This window comes from Coregonus lavaretus (assembly GCF_964263955.1).
Source record: "Coregonus lavaretus genome assembly, chromosome: 38".
In the NCBI taxonomy this organism is placed as follows: Eukaryota; Metazoa; Chordata; class Actinopteri; order Salmoniformes; family Salmonidae; genus Coregonus; species Coregonus lavaretus.
The window spans coordinates 15,405,921-15,433,678 of record NC_140025.1 but is presented as its reverse complement, the minus strand read 5'-3'; the positions used below and the strand labels follow the sequence as shown (position 1 = coordinate 15,433,678).

The following is a 27,758-nucleotide window of genomic DNA, read 5'->3' as shown; positions in this document are numbered from 1 at the left end:
ACAGTTTGATCTTTAAATCCGAAGCTGAAGAGAGCCTGCTTTTGTGGAACACCTCTAACACTTCACCTGAAAATTCCACACTGAATGCAGAATTAAGGGATCGACTGAAACTGAAATTGATTCATAATATTTCAACTGTCCTGATCCAGAACCTCTCTGTCAGACACTGGACTATACAGGGCGGAGTGCTGGACAGCTGGCAAAGTGAAACTCCAGAAAAGCATCAACCTCAGTGTCTGCAGTATCATCAGTTTATATGTATGCTCATTTGGGAGTGAAATTAGACCAGTGTGGAGATTCCTGGGGGGATGGTAACTTTACGGTCAGATGGCTCTGCAAACACTTTTGGGACATGAACGAATCCGCAAAGCCCTTTATGGAGGAAGAAAGGGGCCGAGTGCTGCTGGCTGCCAACGGATCCTCTCTCCATATGACCAACTTCACATTTAATGCCTGGTAGTGGAGGGACAGCGTTGTGTTTACAGTCAGACCATCTTAGCGATCTATAAGACAGCGTACTGTATAGTCAGTATTATGTGGGAGAGAAGGCTGTGCTTCCCTGTTTCAACCCTGGGACAAAGACATGGTGGAGGAGAATCCTCAGTCATCAAGGGAAGCAGACATTGTATTTTGTGGATGGAAGATTGTGAGGAAATTACTCCTTAGTCATTCCATCACTGATGCTCAACCACTCAGGGTTTTATGATCGCCAGAAGAAGCCGCCATCAAGAGTCATCATATCATATTGTCTAATGATGTGCCCTAAGTCTGAGCCCCTCAAAGAGGTATTCTCAGAGGGAGGGGAGGTTGCCCTCACATGCAGCTCTGATGTCCCAGAGTATGACATGGTTATGTGGTACAGAAAGACTACAAAGGTGGGCAATGTTATTCTGGACACAAGATATATGGATAAGTATATACAATTCCGTGAAGATTTGGAGGGCAGAATGAATGTATTTCGCCCTTACCTCTCTCTGGTCCTCTCTAACCTCTCACTGGAGGACAGTGGGGAATACTGGTGTGCTCTCATCTCTGACCAGAAGAACATGGTCTGTTTATCAATAACTACAACCCTCTTGATCGAAGGGGAGAGATATCCGTTTGGCGTCGACTGCTGGGCTGTGCTCTGCTGGGGATGGTCTTTGCTGTGATCATTGTGAACCTGAAGAACAGGAGAAGAGACCAGGCTTCCCTGAAGACCAGGAGAAGAAACCAGGCTTCCCTGAAGAACATTATTGTCTGCAGCCAAGACGTTTGGTAGCAGAACAGCAGAGTGGAAGAGGAGAGTGAGAGAGGTGAGTGAATTAAGGGAAGAGAAAAGAGGACTTTAACATTTTAATCTGTTTTTTCACTTGCTCAATTGATCCAGACCGGTTTAAAGTGCACATTCGGGTTGTTTTCTTACTTTCAGTAGCTTCTGGCTAATATTTTTGTGCATGTAACATAGCTAATGTAATTGCGTAGGGCAGCTATACCTTAGTGCAAAAAATACATTTGAAAGTAATTTTAAGTATGTTCAAATCAACTTGTACAGTGACTTTGTCTTTGGAGTTTGCACATATGAATATATATTGGATGGTGTTTTAGACATAAAGACATTGATATTGAGTAAGTTTTGATTGGTCCAATTGTTAAAAATAGCTCCACTTGAGAAAAAAGATTTTAAAATTTCTTTGAAAAATGTCACTTTACTTTAATAATGTGTTACTTCTATGTAAAATTGCTTTTAATGATTCTTGTTATTAGTTTGTTACTTATATGTAAAATTGCTTTCAAGGATTTTGTTAATACTTCTATGTAAAATTAATTTTAAGGAATTTTGCTAATGCAACAATCTAGAAGATGTCCTACACGTCATTTGATTTGTCATTTCAAATAAGGATATATACCCAGATAATAGAATAAAATGCCTCATGAGCTTAGTACAACTTTCTTACCCAATCATCATAACCCAAACTATAAGTTTATTAAATACAAAAAACTGCCTAATTCACAATAATGTGATTTGTACCGCATACAATTGGATTCTTCACACACCACACTAAGACATTATCCCATTCCACTACCAAAGTAAGCTTTTCTTTTATACTTACAAGACCATCAGGCTTGTTCAAGTGAGCTGTTTTATCTTGTAGTAATGTTGTGCCTGTCTGTATTTCCTTAAACCTTTATTTTAGCAATACATGTCATTGAGACATTCTTTTTATAATACCATCCTTTTCTTTTGTCAGTAGGTGCCCATCATAACAACTGGTGGTGGTGTGTTGGACACAGGCACTCATATAGATATAATGAGCTAGCCTGTCTGCATTCCTGATTTCTGTAACCGTTAGCTTACCTAATATTGACATAAGCTCAGAACCACTTGTTTTGCAAACATGTTCCTGTTTTATCATTTGCTGTGCTGACCAATGGACAGTTCATTACCTCTGTCAAATGAATATGTACCTTGAAGTGATGTTTGTAATTGTATTTCTTTTTGCAGAGAAGATGATGACGCTACAATAATACCCATTTGCAATAGGCCTATATCTAAAAATACATACAGCCTAATGATATATACAGTGCCTTGCAAAAGTACTCATCCCCCTTTGCGTTTTTCCTATTTTGTTGCATTACAACCTGTAATTTAAATGGATTTTTATTTGGATTTCATGTAATGGACATACACAAAATAGTCCAAATTTGTGAAGTGAAATGAAAAAAAATAACTTGTTTCAAGATATTCTAAAAAATCAATAACAGAAAAGTGGTGCATGCATATGTATTCACCCCCTTTGCTATGAAGCCCCTAAATAAGATCTGGTGCAACCAATTACCTTCAGCAGTCACATAATTAGTTAAATAAAGTCCACCTGTGTGCAATCTAAGTGTCACATGATCTCAGTATATATACACCTGTTCTGAAAGGCCCCAGAGTCTGCAACACCACTAAGCAAGGGGCACCACCAAGCAAGCGGCACCACCAAGCAAGCGGCACCATGAAGACCAAGGAGCTCTCCAAACAGGTCAGGGACAAAGTTGTGGAGAAGTACAGATCAGAGTTGGGTTATAAAAAAATATCAGAAACTTTGAACATCCCATGGAGCACCATTAAATCCATTATAAAAAAATTGAAAGAATTTGGCACCACAACAAACCTGCCAAGAGAGGGCCACCCACCTAAACTCACGGACCAGGCAAGAAGGCATTAATCAGAGATGCAACAAAGATACCAAAGATAACCCTGAAGGAGCTGCAATGCTCCACAGAGGAGATTGGAGTATCTGTCCATAGGACCACTTTAAGCCGTACACTCCACAGAGCTGGGCTTTACAGAAGAGTGGCCAGAAAAAAGTCATTGCTTATAGAAAAAAATAAGCGAAAACACGTTTGGTGTTCACCAAAAGGCATATGGGAGACTCCCCAAACATATGGAAGAAGGTACTCTGGTCAGATGAGACTAAAATTGAGCTTTTTGGCCATCAAGGAAAACGCTATGTCTAGCGCAAAACCAACACCTCTCATCACCCGAGAACACCATCCCCACAGTGAAGCATGGTGGTGGCAGCATCATGCTGTGGGGATGTGTTTCATCGGCAGGGACTGGGAAACTGGTCAGAATTGGTAGACTGTTTCAGTCTTTCAGAGATTTGAGACTGAGACGGAGGTTCACCTTCCAGCAGGACAATGACCCTAAGCATACTGCTAAAGCAATACTCGAGTGGTTTAAGGGGAAACAGGGCTTTGACTAGGAATGGCCTAGTCAAAGCCCAGACCTCAATCCAATTGAGAATCTGTGGTATGACTTAAAGATTGCTGTACACCAGCGGAACCCATCCAACTTGAAGGAGCTGGAGCAATTTTGCCTTGAAGAATGGGCAAAAATCCCAGTGGCTAGATGTGCCAAGCTTATAGAGACATACCCAAAGAGGTGGCTCTACAAAGTATTGACTTTTGGGGGGGTGAATAGTTATGCACACTCAGGTTTTCTGTTTTTTTTTGCCTTATTTCTTGTTTGTTTAAGTGGTAGGCATGTTGTGTAAATCAAATGATACAAACCCCCCAAAAATCAATTTAAGTCCAGGTTGTAAGGCAACAAAATAGGAAAAATGCCAAGGGGGGTGTCCCATGTTTCATGAGCTGAAATAAAAGATCCCAGAAATGTTTCATCCTCACAAAAAGCTTATTTCTATCTAATTTTGTGCACAATTTTGTTTACATCCCTGTCAGTGAGTATTTCTTCTTTGCCAAGATAATCCATCCACCTGACAGGTGTGGCATATCAAGAAGCTGATTAAACAGCATGAGAATAACTCAGGTGCACGTTGTGCTGGGGAAAATAAAAGGCCACTTTAAAATGTGCAGTTTTGTCACACAACACAGTTCCACAGATGTCTCAAGTTTTGAGGGAGTGTGCAATTGGCATGCTGACTGCAGGAATGCCCACCAGAGCTGTTGCCAGAGAATTGAATGTTCATTTCTCTACCATAAGCCACCTCCAACGTCATTTTAGAGAATTTGGCAGTACGTCCAACCGGCCTCACAACCACAGACGACATGTATGGCACTGTGTGGGCGAGCTGTTTGCTGATGTCAACGTTGTGAACAGAGTCCCCCATGGTGGCTGTGGGGTTATGGTATGGGCAGGCATAAGCTACGGACAACGAACAATTATTTATTTTTTACCCCCCTTTTCTCGATCTTGTCTCATCGCTGCAACTCCCCAACTGGCTCAGGAGAAGTGAAGGTGGAGTCATGCGTCCTCCAAAACATGACCCGCCTAACCGCGCTCCTTAACACCCACCAGCTTAACCCGGAAGCCAGCCGCACCAATATGTCGAAGGAAACACTGTACAACTGGCGACCAGTGTCAGCCCGCAGGTACCTGGCCTGCCACAAGGAGTCGCTAGAGCGCGATGAGCCAAGTAAAGCCCCACCGGACAAACCCTCCCTTAACCCGGACAACGCTGGGCCAATTGTGCGCCGTCCTATGGGACTCCTGGCCACGGCGGGTTGTGGCACAGCCCGGGAATTAACCCGGGTCTGTAGTAACGCCTCTAGCACTGAAATGCAGTGCCTTAGACCGCTGCGCCACTCGGTAGGCCCCTTTTGATGGTAATTTGAATGCACAAAAATACCGTGACGAGATCCTGAGGAGCATTGTGAGGCCCATTTTGTTAAGGTATCTGTGACCAACAGATGCATATCTGTATTCCCAGTCATGTGAAATCCGTAGATTAGGGCCTAATAAATTTATTTCAATTGACTGATTTCCTCATATGAACTGTAACTCAGTAAAATCAATGAAATTGTTGCATGTTGCGTTTATATTTTTGTTTGGTATATATATATAATATATATTGGCCTATACAGTGCATTCAGAAAGAATTCAGAGCCCTTGACTTTTGCCACATTTTGTTACGTTACAGCCTTATTCTAAAATGGATTAAATTGTTATTTTTCCTCATCGATCTACACACAATACCCGATAATGACAAAGCAAAAACTGGTTTTTAGAAATGTTTGCTAATTTATAAAAAATAAAAAAACTGAAATATACATTTACATAAGTATTCAGACCCTTTACTCAGTACTTTGTTGAAGCACCTTTGGCAGCGATTACAGCCTCGAGTCTTCTTGGGTATGACGCTACAAGCTACAAGTTTCTCCCATTCTTCTCTGCAGATCCTCTCAAGCTCTGTGAGGTTGGATGGGGCGCGCCACTGCACAGCTATTTTCAGGTCTCTCCAGAGATGTTCGATCGGGTTCTGGCTGGGCCACTCAAGGACATTCAGAGACTTGTCCCGAAGCCACTCCTGCGTTGTCTTGGCTGTGTGCTTAGGGCCGTGAAACTTCGCCTCAGTCTGAGGTCCTGGTGCTCTGGTGCAGGTTTTCATTAAGGATCTCTCTGTACTTTGCTCCGTTCATCTTTCCCTCAGTCCTGACTAGTCTCCCAGTCTCTGCCGCTGAAAAACATCCCCACAGCATGATGCTGCCACCACCAAATCAAATCAAATCAAATATTATTGGTCACATACACGTGTTTAGCAGATGTTATTGCGGATGTAGCGAAATGCTTGTGTTTCTAGCTCCGACAGTGCAGTAATATCTAACAAGGAATATCTAACAATTTCACAACATATACCCAATACACACACATCTAAGTAAAGCAATGGAATTAAGAATATATAAATAAATATATGGACAAGCAACATCAGAGCAGCATAGACTAAGATACAGTAGAATAGTATAGAATATAGTATACACATATGAGATGAGTAATGCAAGATATGTAAACATTATTAAAGTGACTAGTGTTCAATTTATTAAAGTGGCCAGTGATTTCTAATCTATGTATATAGGCAGCAGCCTCTAATGTGATAGTGAAGACTATTTAACAGTCTGATGGCCTTGCGATAGTCTCTCGGTCCCAGCTTTGAGGCACCTGTACTGACCTCGCCTTCTGGATGATAGCGGGGTGAACAGGCAGTGGCACGGGTGGTTGTGTTCCTTGATTATCTTTTTGGCCTTCCTGTGACATCGGGTGCTGTAGGTGTCCTGGAGGGCTGGTAGTTTTCCCCCGGTGATGCATTGGGCAGACCGCACCACCCTCTGGAGAGCCATGCGGTTGCGGGCGGTGCAGTTGCCGTACCAGGTGGTGATACAGCCCGACAGGATGCTCTCAATTGTAAATCTGTAAAAGTTTGTGAGGGTTTACGGTGCCAAGCCAAATTTCTTCAGCCTCCTTAGCTTGAAGAGGCGCTGTTGCCTCTTCACCTGGCACCATGCTTCACCGTAGGGATGGTGCCAGGTTTTCTCCAGACGTTACGCTTGGCAACTTGGTTTCATCAGACTAGAGAATCTTGTTTCTCATGGTCTGAGAGTCCTTTAGGTGCCTTTTGGCAAAGCCCAAGTGGGCTGTCATGTGCCTTTTACTGAGGAGTGGCTTCTGTCTGGCCACTACCATAAAGGCCTGATTGGTGGAGTGCTGCAGAGATGGTTGTCTTTCTGGAAGGTTCTGGCACCTCCACAGAGGAACTCTGGAGCTCTGTCAGAGTGACCATCGGGTTCTTGGTCACCTCCCTGACCAAGGCCCTTCTCCCCCGATTGCTCAGTTTGGCCGGGCAGCCAGCTCTAGGAAGAGTCTTGGTGGTTCCAAACTTCTTCCATTTAAGAATGATGGAGGCCACTGTGTTCTTGGGGACCTTCAATGCTGTAGAAATGTTTTGCTAACCTTCCCCATATCTCTGCCTCGGCACAATCCTTCGACCTCATGGCTTGATTTTTGCTCTGACTTGCGCTGTCAACTGTGGGACCTTATATAGACAGGTGTGTGCCTTTCCAAATCATGTCCAATCAATTGAATTTACCACAGGTGTACTCCAATCAAGTTGTAGAAACATCTGAAGGATGATCAATGGAAACAGGATGCATCTGAGCTCAATTTTGAGTCTCATAGCAAAGGGTCTGAATACTTATGTAAATAAGGTATTTCTGTTTTTTGTTTTTAATGCATTTGCAAAAAATTCTAAAAACGTGTTCTCGCTTTGTCATTATGGGGTATGGTGTGTAGATTAATGGGGATATACATTACTTTAATCCATTTTAGAATAAGGCTGTAACGTAACTAAATGTGTAAAAAGTCAAGGGGTCTGAATACTTTCCGAATGCGCTGTATACATTATTTTAATAGCAGGACACTGTAAAGTTCATTATCCCTCTGAAGAAGGTTTGAATCCTAAGCAACCTGCCTACACATTGTTTGAAGTACAATAGACCAACATAGCCACTGTAGTAGTTCCAAGCTTTGTGGTTGTAAACCTTGGTAGAGCGTGGCTGGAGTACGCATTGTGGTGCTCATGTGAATTTCCTTTCTTTTTCGGCTTCAGACCAATGCCTACTTTTTTTAATTTCCATGGTTTTTACACCAGAAGGTGATTATGCAACATTATTATACAACATAACACAGCAATACAAATAAAGTAAAATACATAATAATGACAAATGGCAACATAAATAATGTAGTTATTAGTATTCATTTAATAGTAACAAATGATTTTCCATCGGGTATGATGTCTTTGTATATACTATCATCTACTGGCCATATACGAGATTGCGTAACATTCGTTTTGAACATGCGTGTGAGCCATGGGGCGCTAGGACCCGGTTCAGGCAGTAGTGTTTTGTAAGAAAGTGTCGATTGCCGAGTCATGGATTACTTTGTTCCATTTATGCCGCAAGAAGAATAATGACAATTTACAAGTTAATACAACAACATTACCATTATTGTTATTTTTGACTTTTAATAACTCTTCGCGTAAAACTGGTTATTTGTTGGGAGTTTCAATTCACGAAATCGATTTCCAGCGCCAGCTTGTCTTGAGAAGGTGAGTGTTGTAATAACAGCAACAGATCTAATCTATCTAATTTAGCTATCTAGCTATCTTGATAGGTCAAGACAGAAACGCCACAAATGGTAGCTACAGAAAAACTATACTGCTAAGGTTATACCTGACGCTCTGTCGTCGTTGTTGCCACATTGTTTAAATAGGCTCTGTCTGTCAAAGAGCGGGCAACCAAGAAACACATAGGCTAAACAATTCCACTGGGGCAAATGCATCTTGATTCCTATGATAATATCTGTAGTGCTCAAGAAATGATTCCATGAGAGCAACAACTTTTTTGTAAAACATCTTCTGAAACATTTGTTTACAAAGTTCCATATCATATGACAACGAAAACATAAACAATGGAGTAGTAGGGGTTAATCGTTTTGGGGGGTTATGATAATAAGGTACAGTTGTTCTTTCATTAAGATAAGTCATATACATCCAAATGAATAATTGTATTAGTTGAAATTACAATGTGCATTCTGACCTCTCTCTGAACTGGGCTTCGTTCCAACATGCCAAGCTACTCCATGGTACATTAGCCATGTGTCGGCATACCACTGTAACCTAATTCTAGTGTGATATTTTGAATGAATATCAGTTGATGAAATATTATGTGTCATAACTTCCTTGACTGAATCAGAATTGGTCCTTCGCCCACTCCAGATGACACTATGGGGTGTGGATTCGCCTGACTGGCTGGGGTGCTGTTAGGAGCCATGACTGAAGCACTAACCATATTGTAAAGTTCACAGCCTGATATAGCAGGGCTGGCCTGGATCTCTTAGGCCTATTCAAGTCTGTTGAATGATTATAGACTAGGAAGAGATGCTTGCTGTGTTTTGCTTCATAGTACAACACGCACACTGAGATTCAATCTGCTCTTGACCCTGATACGTTAAGTAGGGTAGCATATAGCATGTTTGTCCTGCAAAATAATGAACAAGTGTTCATTGTGTTGACTAACTTCACTTTTGATCGCTGCTGGGGGAGTTATGAATGGAAGAAGTTAGACTAGTTAAACGTCATCATGAATAGCAGTTTAGAATAGGATACAAATAAGGTCCGGTGCAAATCCGAAAATACTGTAGAGAATGTATTTTTGAAAACTAATTTCATGCAGTCTACTGTATGATTTCCTTCGCCAGTCCTGCCTTTTAAAAATCTCTTAACATCCATGTGGACCAGGCTGATGATCTTGAGCCCTATGTGTAGGCCTAATGTGGTAGTAATATGTCTGTAATAGTGAGTACTCTCTTTCCCCCTCCCTGTCTCCCCAGCTCCCAGCCACCATGGTGGCAGTGCAAAGCTACTGTGAGGCCAGCGCTTCCATCTCCGAAGCCTGGCTGGAGGGCGGCATCTCACCCTGCTTCTACTTCACCCTGGTGCCCACCGTCCTGCTTACCCTCTCCTTCTTCTTCGGCACCTTCCACTGCGTCTGCTACCGCCGCTACGGCACCGAGATGGAGCCCAAGTTCATACCGCGCTCGCGCCTCTATGGCCTCCAACTGGCAGTCTCCCTGCTCCTCCTGCTGCAGTTCCTGGGGGGGCTGGTGTGGAGGGCGACTGGTGGAGGCGGGGTAGGGGAACTCCCTGGCTACGTGGTGCTGTACGGCTGCCTGTCCATGCTGGGCTGGGTCTGGGCCGTGGCCCTGCTAAGGCTGGAGAGGAGGAGGGTTCTGGTGAGGGACCGGACGCGGGGCCACAGCACGGTGCTGCTGCTCTTCTGGGCTGTGGCATTCTCGGCAGAGAACCTGGCCTTCGTCTCCTGGGCCAGCCCCTACTGGTGGTGGGGCCTGGAGAACACACAGAAGCAGGTGAGAGAGGAGGGGTATGTTCAGGAAGGTGTAACATTTTAGAATGTCCTCAGTCTACAAATTACTCAGAGAGGCACGTCTATTATACATTATTTATTTATATCTGAACGTTGCACAATGTTTGCCTACTGAACGTGGCACTGGAGTCATTTCAGGGGAGTGTAGCATTACAGGACCTTCAGATAGAAGTATATTGTTGTAGAACAAACGTTTAATTGTCAGGTTAAGCTGGAAATGGTGTTAGATCGTTTCATTGCCTTTCTATCTGCATCGTTACAAATGTTTCACCTCTTTGAATTAACCCCACAGCTCAACCCTCAGTGAGGATGAACTGCCATCCCACTCCATAGTTTCATTGAGGTTGTTCAAACGTTGACATATAATGTTGCTTGATATTAGTATTAAACTTAGTTTCAACACTCCATTACACAAGTGTAGTAGTGGGCTTTATAAAAAAGTAAGTTAGTCTGCTCATAGGGTGTGATATCCATGTAAATGGGACACATAGGCTAGATTTAAAATGGTTCTTATCAAGTACCTACTTAATAACCTCTAAAGCCCTTATTCATCATGAGTGTTGTGATTTTTTTTTTTTTAACAATCTATTACAAAGCAGTTTCTCACATTAAAACTGCTAAAATAGAAACTGGTTTTCCAACCATTAAACAGCAGTGGAAGGGGGAGAAGCCATGATCATTAGTCAGCTATGAGTAACTCTTGAAGTGCTGAGTCACTGTCCCATCTTGCCCTTCCACATTCCTCTCCCTCTGGCCACTCCCCCAAATAAATATAAATATATATATATATATATATATATATATAAGACAACTATTTCAACGATTGTACTGAGTTACAGTTCATATAAGGAAATCGGTTAATTGAAATAAATTCATTAGGCCCTAATCTATGGATTTCACATGACTAGGCCACCCACTGGGGAGCCAGGCCCAGCTAATCAGAATGAGTTTTTCCCCACAAAAGGGATTTATTAAAGACAGAAATACTCCTCAGTTTCATCAGCTGTCTGGGTGGCTGGTCTCAGATGATCCCGCAGGTAAAGAAGCCGGATGTGGAGGTCCTGGGCTGGGTGGTTACACGTGGCTGCGGTTGTGAGGCCGGTTGGACGTAGTGCCAAATTCTCAAAAACAAAATGTTTGGTAGAGAAATAAACATTACATTCTCTGGCAACAGTTCTGGTGGACATTCCTGCAGTCAGCATGCCAATTGCACGCTCCTTCAAAATCTGTAGCATTGTGTTGTGTGACAACTACACGTTTTAGTGTGGCCTTTTATTGTACCCAGCACATGGTGCACCTATGTAATGATCATGCCGTTTAATCAGCTTCTTGATATGCCACACCTGTCAGGTAGATGGATTGTCTTGCCAAAGGAGAAATACTCACTAACAGGGATGTAAACAAATTTGTGCACAACATTTGAGAGAAATAAGCTTTTTGTCCATATGGAACATTTCTGGGATCTTTTATTTCAGTTCATGAAACATGGGACCAACATTTTATCAATCAATCAAATGTATTTATAAAGCCCTTTTTACTTCAGCAGATGTCACAAAGTGCTATACAGAAACCCAGCCTAAAACCCCAAACAGCAAGCAATGCAGATGTAGAAGCACAGTGGCTAGGAAAAACTCCCTAGAAAGGCAGAAACCTAGAGAGGAACCAGGGCTCTGGCTGTGCCGGGTGGAGATTATAGCAGTACATGGCCATTAAGGCCAGATTTTTCTCCAAGATGTTCAAACGTTCATAGATGACCAGCAGGGTCAAATAATAATCACAGTGGTTGTAGAGTTTGCAACAGGTCAGTACATCTGGAGTAAATGTCACTTGGCTTTTTTTTTGTTCAGTATTATGTATACAGTGCCTTCAGAAAGTATTCAGACTCCTTGACTTTTTCCACATTTTGTTACGGTACAGCCTTATTCTAAAATTTATTAACTGGATTAAAAAGCAATCTACACACAATACCTGATAATGACAAAGCGAAAACAGGTATTTCGAAAAATTACAAACAGAAAAATACCTTATTTACATAAGCATTCAGACACTTTGCTATGAGACTCAGGTCCATCCTGTTTCCAGTGATCATCCTTGAGATGTTTCTACAACTAGATTGGAGTCTACCTGTGGAAAATTCAATTGATCGGACATGATTTGGAAAGGCACACACCTGTCTATATAAGGTCCTACAGTTGACAGTGCATGTCAGAGCAAAAACCAAGCCATGAGGTCAAAGGAATTGTCCGTAGAGTTCCGAGACAGAATTGTGTCGAGGCAGAGATCTGGGGAAGGGGACAAAAAATGTCTGCAGCATTGAAGGTCCCCAAGAACACAGTGGCCTCCATCATTCTTAAATGGAAGACATTTGGAACCACCAAGACTCTTCCTAGAGGTGGCTGCCCGGCCAAACTGAGCAATCGGGGGAGAAGGGCCTTGGTCAGGGAAGTGACCAAGAACCCAATGGTCACTTTGACAGAGCTCTAGAGACAGAGCTCTAGAGTTCCTATGTGGAGATGGGAGAACCTTCCAGAAGGACAACCATCTCTGCAGCACTCCACCAATCAGGTATGGTAGAGTGGCAAGACGGAAACCACTCCTCAGTAAAAGGCACATGACAGCCCACTTGGAGTTTGCCAAAAGGCACCTAAAGACTCTCAGACTATGAGAAACAAGATTCTCTGGTCTGATGAAACCAAGATTGAACTCTTTAGCCTGAATGCCAAGCGTCATGTCTGGAGGCAACGTGGCACCAAACCCTTACGGTGAAGCATTGTGGTGGCAGCATCATGCTGTGGGGATGTTTTCAGCGGCAGGGACTGGGAGACTAGTCAGGATTGAGGCAAAGCTGAACGGAGCAAAGTACAGAGAGATTCTTAATGAAACCTGCTCCAGAGTGCTCAGGACCTCGGACTGGGGCGAGTTTCACCTTCCAACAGGACAATGACCCTAAGCACACAGCCAAGACAACGCAGGAGTGGCTTCGGGACAAATCTCTGAATGTCCTTGAGTGGCCCAGCCAGAGCCTTGACTTGAACCCGATCAAACATCTCTGGAGAGACCTGAAAATAGCTGTGCAGCAACACTCCCCATCCAACCTGACAGAGCTTGAGAGGATCTGCAGAGAAGAATGGGAGAACCTCCCCAAATACAGGTGTGCCAAGCTTGTAGCTTCATACCCAAGAAGACTCGAGGCTGTAATCGCTGCCAAAGGTGCTTCCACAAAGTACTGAGTAAAGGGTCTGAATACTTATGTAAATGTGATATTTCTGTTTTTTATATTTAATAAATTAGCAACAATTTCTAAAAACATGTTTTAGCTTTGTCATTATGGGGTATTGTGTGTAGATTGATGAGGGGAAAAAACAATGTAATCAATTTTAGAATAAGGCTGTAACCTAACAAAATGTGGAAAGAGTCAAGGGGTCTGAATTCTTTCCAAAAGTGTATATGTATGTATGTATGTATGTATGTATGTATGTATGTATGTATGTATGTATGTATGTATGTATGTATGTATGTATGTATGTATGTATGTATGTATGTGTAAACTGTATATAGATATCCTAGCCTACCTCTTTCAGGTAATACATTCAATGCAGTATTAGCCTTATATTTAGCGAATTAATGATGGGTTATGCATATAAGCATCTAACTTATAGCCTATGTCTCTTGCGTAATACGCACGCACCTGTGCACCGCTGGCCTCTACTTAAAAAACTCTCCTTAGCTTTTGGAGTCCCATGCAGGAAAAGCTAGACTAGAATAGCTTGATGGACATTATAGAACTCACGGGTAGTTTGAAAGAAGAGCGAACATGCGATGGCAGTAGGCTATATCAGTTATTTATTCAGACCCATAACCATTCAATCTTCGTGAAGAGAAGTGAAAGCCTTCTGCATCTAATTCTAGTCCTATATTATTTAAGGATGTCATTAGAATGATGAAGATAAGGACAACTGTTGAAAGCGAGGAAGGAATGAAGCAACAAAAGGAGATGAGGTAGGCTAATAACATTAGGGGAAATATTATGAAAGGTATATATGTGTTAGCCTACTAACTTTACAAATAGGCCTTATTATATTTCAAAGTTAAAATCATATTCACTAGCCTATAGGCTACTTGTAACTTTGTAGGCCGCATGTGCTGCACCAGAATTGCATGCTATCTCCCTGCTTTATCATGGCTTGAACGATGTGCGTAATTTCAGTCCATATAATACAGTATAATACAGTACAGTAATACATTTCACACTCAATGATTAGCATGCTGGAGCTAGTTTAATTTATTTACTGAAGAGAGCATATGGCTAGCTACAACTATGGGCTTTTATGTTTTTCTGTCTTGCGTAATGTGCAGTAGCCTATATCATATACTGTATGTATTGGATAACGGCACAATCATTTGGGCTTTTTTGGGCTTGGGCTCATTAAATGTATTTTTAATGTAGGGCTCATAAAATGTATTTAATGTATGGCTCATCAGGCTCAGGTAGCTTCAGGCTTGAATTTTAGATCAAAGCTCTAGTCAAATCCAGACATAGGCCTATTTATATGCTTTATACTGCTTTTGATGGGCACTTCCGGTTTTGGCGGGAAATACCGTGTTACCCGGGAGAAAAGTGATTTATTCTCGGGATGGAACATTTGTAAAATACCAGGAAAATATTCAACCCTAGTCGTTATACCACAATGTATATTACACAGTCCACTGTTTACTTTGTGTTGTAATGTGTAGAGTAGTTTACTCTATACAGTCACTGTCTGTGTCCCATTGGGATTGAATTAACAGTGCACTAATGGACAACATACTAAAATATAGTTTTTGAGTGTAGTATTCCTTTAAAGGATCAATCTTCAGTTGATGCATCACATTTTTGGACTTATAAATCATTCACTGTATGTGACCTAGGTTTTTCAGTCTTATGTTCCGAAATTATTTATTTTTTCTACATTGGATAAAAGTACTGACTCAGAGCTTCAAAATTGTGTACAATGCCCTTGAATGCACATGAATGTTTTGGTACACCTACTAAAGAGCTCTTCTTTGTTTACACCTATTCAGCAGTGTTCACACCCTCTTAAGCCTTAGCCCCACCCATCTCTTTAAGGATTCACATGTAAGGCCATGTGCTAAACAGAGTGAGTAAGGTAGTAAACAACCAAAGATTTCAAGACTTAAAACTTTCTGATTGATTCTTGAAGAATATAACTTAAAATGCCTCATAAGCTTAGTTCAGCTTTCACACCCCATCAGAACCCAAAATATAAGCTTGTTTTACTCCAATGGTTGGTAACATTGTAAATGTTAACAAACACTGTATAGCCTCAAAGCATGATTTAAAACTATAATTTTTATATTATGGATGGTCAGTCCTTGCACACATAGCTTGGTCTATGAATTTGAGTGGTTTCATTTCTCCAGGCACATCCCTCAACTTTTTACCAAAACAGGCAGGGTGCCCACTTTGTTATTGTTTCAACTGCGGATTGCCCCTTTAAAGGTTCAGTTATGACTAAGCATTTTTCATTCATTACCTGAGGTGGAGTTTTCTCTGTGGTTGATGCGCTACCTCGGCACAGGAACACTCTTCTTCCTGGGCCTGAAGGCTCCGGGGTTGCCACAGAGACCATACATGCTCCTGATCAACGAGGACGAACGTGATGTGGAGGGCGGCACTGGCCAGGTAACCTATAATCACATCCCTTATGTGTGTATAATATCCAATGACTGTATAAATAAGAATGTATCCTGATTCAGTTTGTGTGTGTAAGTTTGTAATGTGTGTCTGTCTGCATAGCATAGTAGGTGTGCTATGCCACCATGTCCCATAATAACCCCTATCTCTATCTCTACCTCAGCCCCTGTTGGATGGTGCGGAGGAGTCCCAGTCTACCTGGCAGGGGTTTGGGCAGAAGGTGCGTCTGCTGGTGCCCTACATGTGGCCCCGGGGCAATGTTCTACTACAGGGCCTGGTGCTGCTCTGCCTGTGCCTGCTTGGCGTGGAGAGGGTCATCAACGTCTTTGTGCCCATCTACTACAAGAACATCGGTGAGAGATCCTCCCTCATTTCTGAATGTCTGCCCTAGAACCAGCTTTTTTCTGAACACCTTTTATTATTAAAATTTTTTGAAGGCTTTGTGATATCATTGAGGCTGACATCTGAATATCTACCCAGCACAACTGCAGAAAAGATGACCTGGAACTGTCATTCCTTTCTCTGTCACAGTGAATGAGCTGACTGATGGAAGCAGCTGGAAGACCTTGGTCACCACTGTGTGTCTCTACGTCCTGCTCAAGTTCCTGCAAGGTGGAGGGGCAGGTGAGTGGGACTTAAACCCCATATTTTCTTTCTCTACCACTTTACCCATTCCTTGGACTCCTTGAGTGCTGTTATTTTAATTATCTCTCTTGTTTCCTCGGTCTCTATCACTCCTCTCCCCTTTCGCCTTCCCTTTCTCTCTCCCCAACCACGCTCTCCCCCTTCCCCTCCACTTTCTTTCTCCTTTCTTTCCTAGGTGCCTCTGGCTTCATCAGTAACATACGCTCCTTCCTGTGGATCCGCGTGCAGCAGTACACCAACCGGGTGGTGCAGGTGCGTCTGTTCGGCCACCTGCACTCGCTGTCGATGCGCTGGCACCTGGGCCGGCGCACCGGGGACGTCCTGCGCAGCATCGACCGCGGCACCGCCTCCATCAACAGCCTGCTCAGGTGAGTCTCCTAATAATAAATTGTGTGTGTGTCAATGAGTACGTTTACATGCACACTAATAATTCGATATTAAACTGATTATGGCAGTAGGCCGAGTATGACAATAGTCATGTAAACACCTTACTCTGCTTATCTTAAAAGGTCAAAATCGAAGTAAGCATACGCCGATTAAAACACCTGATTTTCTGAGCAGTCTTTTGAATTATTAGGACATATAAACCGCTTAATCGGCGTTCCAGCAGTGAATTTGATCTGCGCATGTGCCAGAATCAGTGGCACAAGCCTCCCTCTTATTCGCGAGTGAAGTGAGTTCGGAAAACCTGAAAGTAGAAGAAATAGCTTTTACATATAGTTGAAGTCGGAAGTTTACATACACCTTAGCCAAATACATTTAAACTCAGTTTTTCACAATTCCTGACATTTAATCCTAGTAAAAATTCCCTGTCTTAGGTCAGTTAGGATCACCACTTTATTTTAAGAATGTGAAATGTCAGAATAATAGTACAGATAATTATTTATTTAAGCTTTTATTTATTTCATCACATTCCCAGTGGGTCAGAAGTTTACATACACTCAATTAGTATTTAGTAGCGTTGCCTTTAAATTGTTTAACATGGGTCAAACGTTTCGGATAGCCTTGCACAAGCTTCCCACAATAAGTTGGGTGAATTTTAGCCCATTCCTCCTGATAGAGCTGGTGTAACTGAGTCAGGTTTGTAGGCCTCCTTGCTCGCGCATGCTTTTTCAGCTCTGCCCACAAATTTTCTATAGGATTGAGGTCAGGGCTTTGTGATGGCCATTCCAATACCTTGACATTGTTGTCCTTAAGCCATTTTGCCACAACTTTGGAAGTATGCTTGGGGTCATTGTCCATTTGGAAGACCCATTTGCAACCAAGCTTTAACTTTCTGACTGATGTCTTGAGATGTTGCTTCAATATATCACATAATTTTCCTTCCCCTCATGATGCCATCTATTTTGTGAAGAGCACCAGTCCCTCCTGCAGCAAAGCACCCCCACAGCATGATTCTGCCACCCCGGTGCTTCACGGTTGGGATGGTGTTCTTCGGCTTGCAAGCATCCCCCTTTTTCCTCCAAACATAACGATGGTCATTATGGCCAAACAGTTCAATTTTTGTTTCATCAGACCAGAGGACATTTCTCCAAAAAGTACGATCTTTGTCCCCATGTGCAGTTGCAAACCGTAGTCTGGCTTTTTTATGGCGGTTTTGGATCAGTCGCTTCTTCCTTGCTGAGCAGCCTTTCAGCGTTTGGAATGAAGGATGAACCAGACTTGTGGAGGTCTAGAATTTGTTTTCTGAGGTCTTGGCTGATTTCTTTTGATTTTCCCATGATGTCAAGCAAAGAGGCACTGAGTTTGAAGGTAGGCCTTGAAATACATCCACAGGTACACCTCAAATTGACTCAAATTATGTCAATTAGCCTATCAGAAGCTTCTAAAGCCATGACATAATTTTCTGGAATTTTCCAAGCTGTTTAAAGGCACAGTCAACTTAGTCTATGTAAACTTCTGACCCACTGGAATTGTGATACAGTCTGTAAACAATTGTTGGAAAAATTACTTGTGTCATGCACAAAGTAGATGTCCTAACCGACTTGCCAAAACTATAATTTGTTAAAAAGAAATTTGTGGAGTGGTTGAAAAAGGAGTTTTAATGACTCCAACCTAAGTGTATGTAAACTTACGATTTCAACTGTACAAACATTGGCTGTAGTTGAAGGCAGTTCTTGGATATTTAGTTTCGTGTCGACATTAAAAGCCTTATTTTGTAACTGTTATCATTCTCAGTAACACTTAACATTAAACTGTTCTTATACCTGTGTAATAAAACAAATTTGATTTGCATGTTACATAATACTTTGGTAATATTGTATTTTAATTGCATAGCAATTAGCAGAGTTTTTGTAACTACTGTTACTATAAGAGGAATAGTGACTGTTCCTTATCCCACTTATGTAATAACTCCCCTATTATGCAATTATAAAGCAAAGTCCTAAATTGCAACAATGTTGCTATTGTAATAATCACAAGGTTACTACAGATGTATTACCTTATGTCGCACTCATTATGAAAATATATATGTTAGTCATTTTGAAGCTGCAAAAGTGGTCTACTCTAATGTTGAGATCATTCCATGTCCCTCACATATTTAATTCCAGGCTATATATTAAGATTCATATCTTAGAGTCCTCCAAACCACGTGCTAATATTATATATTTAGACTAATTAAATTAACTGTTATAGTTTTTGGTTCTTCATCAAATACTTGGCAGCAATCAAATACATATTAGTTGGCTTTCAATTAACTTGCATATATTCAAATACCTTTAATATTCAAAATACTTTCAAATATTATTTGTTTTTTTTAGACCTGTATTTGAATATCAAAGAAAAGTATTGCCTTTGAAAACGCTATATTTTAAACTCTATATTCGACTACCTAGATAGAGTATTTGAAAAGTTTGTATTTTTAAATAAACAACTTTCTGCCCAGGTCTGGTGTGTGTTTGTGTGCGTGCGTGTGTTGGAGTTATATAGCATTTTTCTAAGCGTTTTATGTTGGGTGCGTTCGTAAATTTACTCTGGCTATCTTCTCCGATTTCAGAGCACTCTCGTCTGAGTGTGCCAGAGCGCAGAATAACTGATGAATTTACGAACGCTCAACACCCGTTGAATATGGCCGGTGTCAGTAAACGTCGGCAAAAAAGCATAATTAAATTGTTGCCAGCAGCACAGTTACAGTCACCAATGCTCTGGATAACATGAAAACGCCCTAACCAGCTCTGCTAGGGTGAGTAAAATGGTCAGTGAGATTCTCTCTCATTTGTGTCTGGAAGTAACTAGCAAGCTAGACAATGTTAGCCAGTTAGCTTGGGTGCTTGACTGCCGTTGTGAGGTCAGAATGCTCGGATCAACCCTCGGCCAGAGCGTCCAGTGTGCGCTCTGAACGCTCTAAGAGCGAAACGCTCTGAATTTACGAAGAGACAATCTGACAATGCATTCTGAGTGCACTCTGGCACTCCAGATTGAATTTACGAACACACCCATTATAAGAGGGAAACTCACCTGCCGTAGATTACAAATGATTACTTTCAGACACTGGTCGGATATGTCAAACACTGTCTGAGGCAATGTTCCCTCTAAGATGGGCGCGCAGCTCCCCCGGGACTACTGCGCAGAAGAAATATCATATCATATTGAACTTCACCCAACTTTCTAGAGTTTCCCCCGTAAGATAACACTACCAATGTTTTCCTTTTACTGTTGTAATTGCGATCGAATCAACGCAATATTAGCCACTTTAAATGCAACATACCGAAACAAAACAAACTATCCAAGAGATTTTGTTGTAGGGAGAGCGCATCGGATTGACAGGCAAGACTCAGGCCCGTACTCTATACACAGACCGGTGCGCCATAACCAATCAGAGTTGCAGTAGGCCTATATGCAAATAGACCATTGCCATATATGGAACCTGTGCCACTCACTTTGAACTGGACTGTGTTTACAGCATGAGTGGTCGTTAGTAGATACGCTTGTTTTGAGATCAAAGCGAGAGCTACATGTAGCCACCTGTGCATATTTGTTCATATCCTTTGCTAGTGAGTGAGTTATTAGCCCAGTTATAGATCATTTGTAGTCCGCAATGGGGGAGTGATTGCTTGAAAAAGCTAAGTAGCCAATATGCAGAGGATAGCATAATTTGTCTGATTCTCTGTAATAATGGTATGGGAATAATGATTTTATTTTGTAAAGTGGTTTCTTGCATCAAACACCACAACAACATTTTCAGTCACCTCCGTGTCTGAAGGACAAGTGGATAAACAGGTTAAGGTCAAGCCATGCATGTTTTTGTTTTTTCAAAAGTGTTATGGAATGTAGGACTACATTGAACAACTCACATTGGCTGCTACTGTAGGCTGAATGATAGAACAGTTATTTCCATGTTAAAATGTTATGGAATACATTTTCTCCATTGTTTTTGACGATACGGCACTGGTAGGCCAACATTATGATCTAATAGCCACAGTAGCCTACTTGACCACTGTTAACTGTAACTTAAAGTATGTACAGCAGCCTCAGTGTTCACAGTAAACCCCCGCCGGAAGTTGCACAGAATTTTCACAATGTTCAAGTTTACGCTTAGCAGACCTGAAATTTGCTCAGTGCCAAAACATATTTGAGGGAACAATGGTCTGAGGTATGCTTGATTTAGCTTGGCCTTAGCTTTGCCCTTGTGGGACTATTCCATTGGCTACATAGTACCAGACTAACTGTATCAATCACAGCTCAAGTGTTTGAAAGTATTTTACATACATATTTGATCTAGGTCTAATTTACTTTATCCTCAAAGCTTAGATACTGCTTCCTCAGGTGTTTGCTCTATCCTACAAAAGAGCAATTAAGCCTAAACTGTTCTCTTTTCCACCTTAAAATTGATTCCACCTTCAATTTCTACTTGCCAGACTGTGTAACTATGATCCATCCCCCTGTAGTATGTCTTAGTTTCTTGGTGTCGTCCTAACCTCTGGACAGTCTGTAAATGTTCCTTTGTCTGAATGTCTGACTTTCTGTGTCGGTAAACCTGGCCTCCCTCTCTCTCTCTCTCCACAGCTACATCGTATTCAGCATCTTCCCCACCATCGCAGATATCATCATCTCCATCATCTACTTCATCACCTACTTCAACGCCTGGTTCGGACTCATCGTATTCGTCTGCATGTTCCTCTACCTCAGTGAGTACAAGGCCTCCTTTCCAGAACTAATTCAGTTGTTTTTATAAGATAATAGTAATCTGATCTGAGTCAAATATGTGATGTAATTTTCAATTACTTGAGCTGCAACAATGGAGTAGTTCCAAAAGTGTAAGCTAAATCAACTCCAAACAAAATCAAGCCTACTTGAAAGTATGTGACGAACAGTATGACCGAGGTCTGGTAATAATGTGGTCCTCTGTAGCTCAATTGGTAGAGCACGGCGCTTGTAACGCCAAGGTAGTGGGTTCGATCCCCGGGACCACCCATACACAAAAATGTATGCACGCATGACTGTAAGTCGCTTTGGATAAAAGCGTCTGCTAAATGGCATATTATTATTATTATTATTAATAACCAGGTGTTGGACCTGAAAAGATTTCTCATCAGTTTCGAACAGAACCCCTATTTCTTTTGTTCCAGTGTTCTGACCAGAAAATACATTTCTGAACCTGTTTGAACCCCAGAAAAGTAACTGTTCATATAGTTCCTTTTCGTTCTTTTTTTAACCTGTGAAATCAACGTTGTTTTTACAAAATAGCTCATTCATTTACTTGACTCATTAGCATGGATAGAGAGTTGATTCTCATGAAACCAGTTTTAAACATGTCTGTAGCAAATTGAGTTACAAAACCATGATGCTTCTGCAAAAATCAACTATCATTCTAAGGTCTAAGTAAGATGTCTTGTTTTTGGCAAAATGTCTTATTTTAAATACATTTTACATTTTCGCCAGAATTGTATAGATTTACACTCCAAATTAATTTAAATTCTTGGGTCATTTTATACAATTTTACTTTAGAAAAACCTATGGCATACTAGTTGAAGTTTACATTAAACTATAATATTTATAACGTAAAAAAACAGTGTCTGTAGACATGTCTCATTGCCTAAACACTTTTTAAAGTTCCTGTAAAAACTCTGTTTTTAAATAAAGTTGTATTCACCCATGATGCATCATCTAGAGGAGTAGTTGAAGTTAAGTTAATTTATTCACTTATATACCTTCAGAATGAGGTTATTCTTCTCAAACACCCCCTTTACCCAACTTGGCCTTCTCATTACCGTAATGGCTAAAAAGCTCAAATTGGGAAAACATATTTTTCTTTTTTTCTCTATTTTATAATTTTATTTTAGTGTTCAGTGTTATGTTTAACTCCGGCCTTTTCATTATGGGAGCAATGATAAATAATATTAGAAATGTATTTGTTTATTACTTTTTTGAACTGTTGTGGTAATGTGAATTTTGTAGAAATTGAGGTAGAATGCATAATATCTGATAAAAAAACATATGAATAATTATGAAATAGATAAGTACAGATCCTAATCTCAGTGATCTAAGAGTACATTTCATGAAAAATGACACTTGAGAATTGTTTTTGTCAAATGTCAGCTAGTAGTTTACATTTATGATTGGTCAGATTTACATTACAGATAAGTGCAGGCGTGAGATGCGACGGAAATTTCACCGGTGGGGAGAGTGCGAGAGAGAGGGGTGGACATGGAGGGTGCTTTGCTTGAATCGCTGAACATCATGACATGACATGAACTGGAATGTGCTTAGGCTATAGAGCCCAACAGTGGAGGTGTCATAATACCCATAAACCTAGCGGTCAAACAGGGAAATGGTTCCAATTGTTTTTCCACCATTCATTTTTCCCATAGGGAGTTTTAGAAACACTTAAAATAAGGGCTGTGTTTCGTGTAGGCTTACCCTGGCGTGATGTTTTGATAACCATGTAAATCTCCCTCGGACAAGGTGACTTTTATCAATATTAACATGAAATTGTATTTGTCACATGCGCCAAAAACAACAGGTATAGACCTTACCGTGAAATGCTTACTTACATGCCCTTAACCAACAAGGCAGTTTTAAGAAAATAAGAGTTAAGAAAATATTTACTAAATAAACCTAAGTTTAAAAAAAAAGCCAATATATTCAGCTCTATTGACTCTCAGAATCGAAAATGCTAATTAGCATCAAAGTAGACATCATACAAGACTACAAATCCCTGCAAACTCCTGCAGGTCATCTCTAGCTGACACCTTTGCTAACAGGTATTGTGTACATTTTAAAACTTACACAAGACAGTTCACAGAATTGTCAGTTTTAAAGAAATGTTGCCAATTTATTCATTACTCAATTTAGCTAACATTAGATAGTTAATTCAGAGATTCTTACCTTTGCTTCGATTCAGCAGTCTCGTCCAGATCATGACATTTGTAGTTCTTTATGATAGCCACATTAGCAGTTAATTAGCAAAAAATAACATTATTAACCGGTTCTCAAGATTAAAAAAGAACGGTTATATTCTGGAACACTAGAGATCACTTTCGTTCCCAGTTCTGTTTCCGTTCTTCATTTTTTGTTATTTCGGTTTTTAGTTCTGTTCCCTGAACCGGTTCCAACCCCTGGTAATAACAATGTAATATTTCATAATGGTCCATCAATATATCGCTCCAGCCCTTACCATCATCATCACGGAATGGAGGACTAAGTACAGGCGAGACATGAACACCCAGGACAACAACGCCAAGTCCAAGGCAGTGGACTCCCTGCTCAACTTTGAGACGGTACGGAGACGCTCCCATTGACTTATAACCTCAATACTTGGGTCGTGTTCATTAGGGCACACAGCGGAAAATGTATAGGTAGTCTCTCCCTGTTTAAGTACCTAATGAACACGATCGAGAATCCCTACCTGGCACATGAAGCTATCCACAAACATATTACATTTTGCAGCTTCAAAGTTGCTTCATGACTGCGATTGTGGCGTTTTTCCAACAGGTGAAGTACTACAACGCAGAAAATTATGAAGTGAACCGTTTTGAGGACGCCATCCTGAAGTATCAGGTAATCTAGACCATAGATGCCAAACGCTGAAGAGTTGAGAATGTAGATCTGTGTAAAGTTACACCAGAGTGCTTGTTTTGTTTATTCAGGGAGATGTGTTTGACCAGCTGAGATGCATAGTTAGAGGTTCTCCAGACCCTCCCTCTGTACATCTCTCTCTCTCTCCCCCTGCACAAGCAGATCTGGGACCAGGCTATAACTCTATTGATTGTAATGTTGTATTTGCGGTCTGTCCCCTCCCGTCCTAGATCTCAGAATGGAAGACCCAAGCCTCTCTGGCCTTCCTGAACCAGACCCAGAACCTGATCATCGGCTCAGGCCTACTGACAGGCTCACTGCTCTGTGCCTACTTTGTCCAGGAGGGCAAGTTTAAGGTACTGAGCTCAGAGTGCTTGCTGGCTTAAGGGTCGTTCCACCTCGAAAAGCGGAAGAAAGAGGATTTTGACACCCACCATCTCAGATTGTGCTGAAACGATTAGCATTCCTGAAACATTGTTTTGTTTAAATATATTATTTGATCTCTGATGAATTAAGCTAATTGATTGCACCCAAATTGACTATTTTAATTTATAGTATAATCTTCAATAAATATACTAACTACAGAAACGATTTCAGAAAAATCTGAGATGGTGGGTGTCATGGATTGCAGAAATGACATGGAATTACTCTTAAAGGGGAAGTTCAGTATTTTACAAATGAATGTAACATGGTTCCTCACCCTGACAATAGTCTATGAGCCAGGACAAACTGTAATCCATGGTTTGGTTTTCGTTAAGCAGACACTTTCAGGATGATAAACCATTTAAAAGGGGAGTTCAGTATTTTACAACTTCATGTTAAGGGCCTAGACAATGGTTATTTGGACAAATCAAGATTTCGCAGGTTTTAGCATCTTTCAAATTTCAGAAGTGGAGTAGACATTCGGCCCATAACTTGCGAAGAGAGAGGGTGGAGCTCCTTGTTCCGCTTCTCGTTCTAGCATTTGATCTCTTCTCTTAACATGTATGAACCCAGAACTTCAATCTCACGCCACTTTTCTCTGCTACGCAGTTTTTCAGCTCTGTCCTACATTAGATTAGAAAACTTTATTGTACTCTAATAAGGAAATTATTTGTGCAGCTTGCCTTGCAGACAAACAAAATCAATACAAATGCATAACACAGACGTATTGCATCACTACAAGGCCATGCAGCCTTGCTATGTTTTCATGCTTGAAAACTGCATGTTTGAAAATGTTTTGCTAAAGAAAATCCAATAACAGTGAGTGATATTACATGTTTTTCTTAATAATAAATGTGGTGTATGAAGTGTTATTATGATACATTTAACCAGGCTAGTTCCCTTTATCCCCAGCTAGGAGACTTTATCCTCTTTGGCACCTACATCATCCAGCTCTACACTCCTCTCAACTGGTTTGGAACCTACTACAGGTGAGAGTTGTTATGGGCTGGGTTTCAATTATACTTCCTTACATCCTTCCCTAGACTGTATATGTTTCCACCCTATTGCTTCCACATTGTCTTACTAGATCAGGAAAGACACAAGCAAATGAAGCTAGACTATTGAGACAGATCTATGAAAGGCATTGTTTATAGCATTATGTATTACAGTACCCATAATGCAAAACGGGCTCTGTATAATACATACGACTTCTTCCTCCACAGAATAATCCAGAAGTCCTTCATCGACATGGAGAGCATGTTTAAGCTCTTTGCCGAGGAAGAGGAGGTAATTTTGAAATTGGTTGTCGATGACTAATGTTGATGATGACCAACCTCTCGTGGGAAGATTCTGCGTGTAAACCGAGAGATTGGGATGCGTAGGATAACGAGCAGTAGTTGTTCCAGTGTTTGGTTTTTCGACACTGGTTATTTGGACAAATCACGATTTCGCAGGTCTTAGCATCTTTCGAATTTCAGAAGTTGAGTAGACATTCGGCCCGTAACTAACTCTAGCATTTGATCTCTTCTCTTAACATGTATGGACCCAGAACTTAATCGAGCAGCTGACAATTACGCGAGAGTCAATGACCAGCATTTTGGTGTCTGTCAGGATTTATTTGCACTGCATTATGGGAAATCGTTTTTTAGTAAAAAATAGATTTACTTTTGATTTCCCTTCAGGTGAAGGACGTGGTGAATGCAGGGAACCTTCTCTATAAACTGGGAAAAGTGGAGTTTGAGAATGTGTACTTTAACTACATTGACGGGTAAGTCCTGGCTTAGATCTCTTAGAATTATTTTTAGGTCTTGTTTGGACTAATGATCCGGCACCTCTCAATTTTGGACTGTTTATAATAAAATCAATCAGTTAATTCAATGTGCCTCCTCTGTAATTCTCATACCCCCTAAAAACTGTAATGTGAAAACATGCCTGATATTCTAAGAATTGATTTGTGTTGGTCCGGCCCAGGTTTATGGTTTGCGCAACGTTATAGACTGTATAGACCAACGTGTGGCCATTGCTGTGGTGTGTGTGTGTGTGTGTGTGTGTGTGTGAGTGAGGCGTGCATGTATCTCTCTCAGAACTAGAATGAGATTCACTTTCTATGATCTTTCTCCCTCGTCTGCTCTGATAGACATGAGCCTGCAACTCTCATCTCTCCAGCGTTGCACTTCATTTATTTCCTTATAGAACCATAGCCCCGGGAAGGGTGCTGGAGGTGCCTCAGCACCCCAGATAAATGTAAATACATTTGCCAAAGTTATAGAATTACTGCTGTCTATTCAGAGATAAATTAAATAATTCAGAATACTATACCAGGAGTAGGCCTATAATTTAGCCACAGGATCAGTAGTTTATAATAAAAAAAATGTGCCTAGCTGTGGATTGTGTGTAGTCCAATCACAAGGCATGCCTGCATCCGGGAACAGCATGTATGAAAACATCGGTTGGAAAGAAAATAGATTCTACTGAAAAGAGAAGACTAACCTGTCTGTAGGCTACCAAATACACTGCTCAAAAAAATTAAGGGAACACTTAAACAACACAATGTAACTCCAAGTCAATCACACTTTTGTGAAATCAAACTGTCCACTTAGGAAGCAACACTGATTGACAATAAATTTCACATGCTGTTGTGCAAATGGAATAGACAACAGGTGGAAATTATAGGCAATTAGCAAGACACCCCCAATAAAGGAGTGGTTCTGCAGGTGGTGACCACAGACCACTTCTCAGTTCCTATGCTTCCTGGCTGATGTTTTGGTCACTT

General features: G+C 41.1%; 1 protein-coding gene across 1 annotated transcript in view; it reads left to right on the top strand.

Moving 5' to 3' along the window:
• The first annotated feature begins 8,148 nt into the window (after window positions 1-8,148).
• LOC311112550 (ATP-binding cassette sub-family B member 6-like) overlaps window positions 8,149-27,758 on the top strand; it is a 28,577-nt gene continuing 8,967 nt past the window's right edge. The window contains exons 1-13 of the mRNA XM_084155686.1: window positions 8,149-8,369; window positions 9,653-10,189; window positions 15,746-15,889; window positions 16,065-16,254; window positions 16,433-16,525; window positions 16,722-16,914; window positions 21,551-21,672; window positions 24,155-24,264; window positions 24,479-24,544; window positions 24,793-24,918; window positions 25,898-25,974; window positions 26,209-26,272; window positions 26,668-26,753. Of these exons, the coding sequence (XP_084011812.1) occupies window positions 9,665-10,189; window positions 15,746-15,889; window positions 16,065-16,254; window positions 16,433-16,525; window positions 16,722-16,914; window positions 21,551-21,672; window positions 24,155-24,264; window positions 24,479-24,544; window positions 24,793-24,918; window positions 25,898-25,974; window positions 26,209-26,272; window positions 26,668-26,753 (1,796 nt within the window). The 5' untranslated portion in view covers window positions 8,149-8,369; window positions 9,653-9,664. The remainder of the gene's footprint in view (window positions 8,370-9,652; window positions 10,190-15,745; window positions 15,890-16,064; window positions 16,255-16,432; window positions 16,526-16,721; window positions 16,915-21,550; window positions 21,673-24,154; window positions 24,265-24,478; window positions 24,545-24,792; window positions 24,919-25,897; window positions 25,975-26,208; window positions 26,273-26,667; window positions 26,754-27,758) is intronic.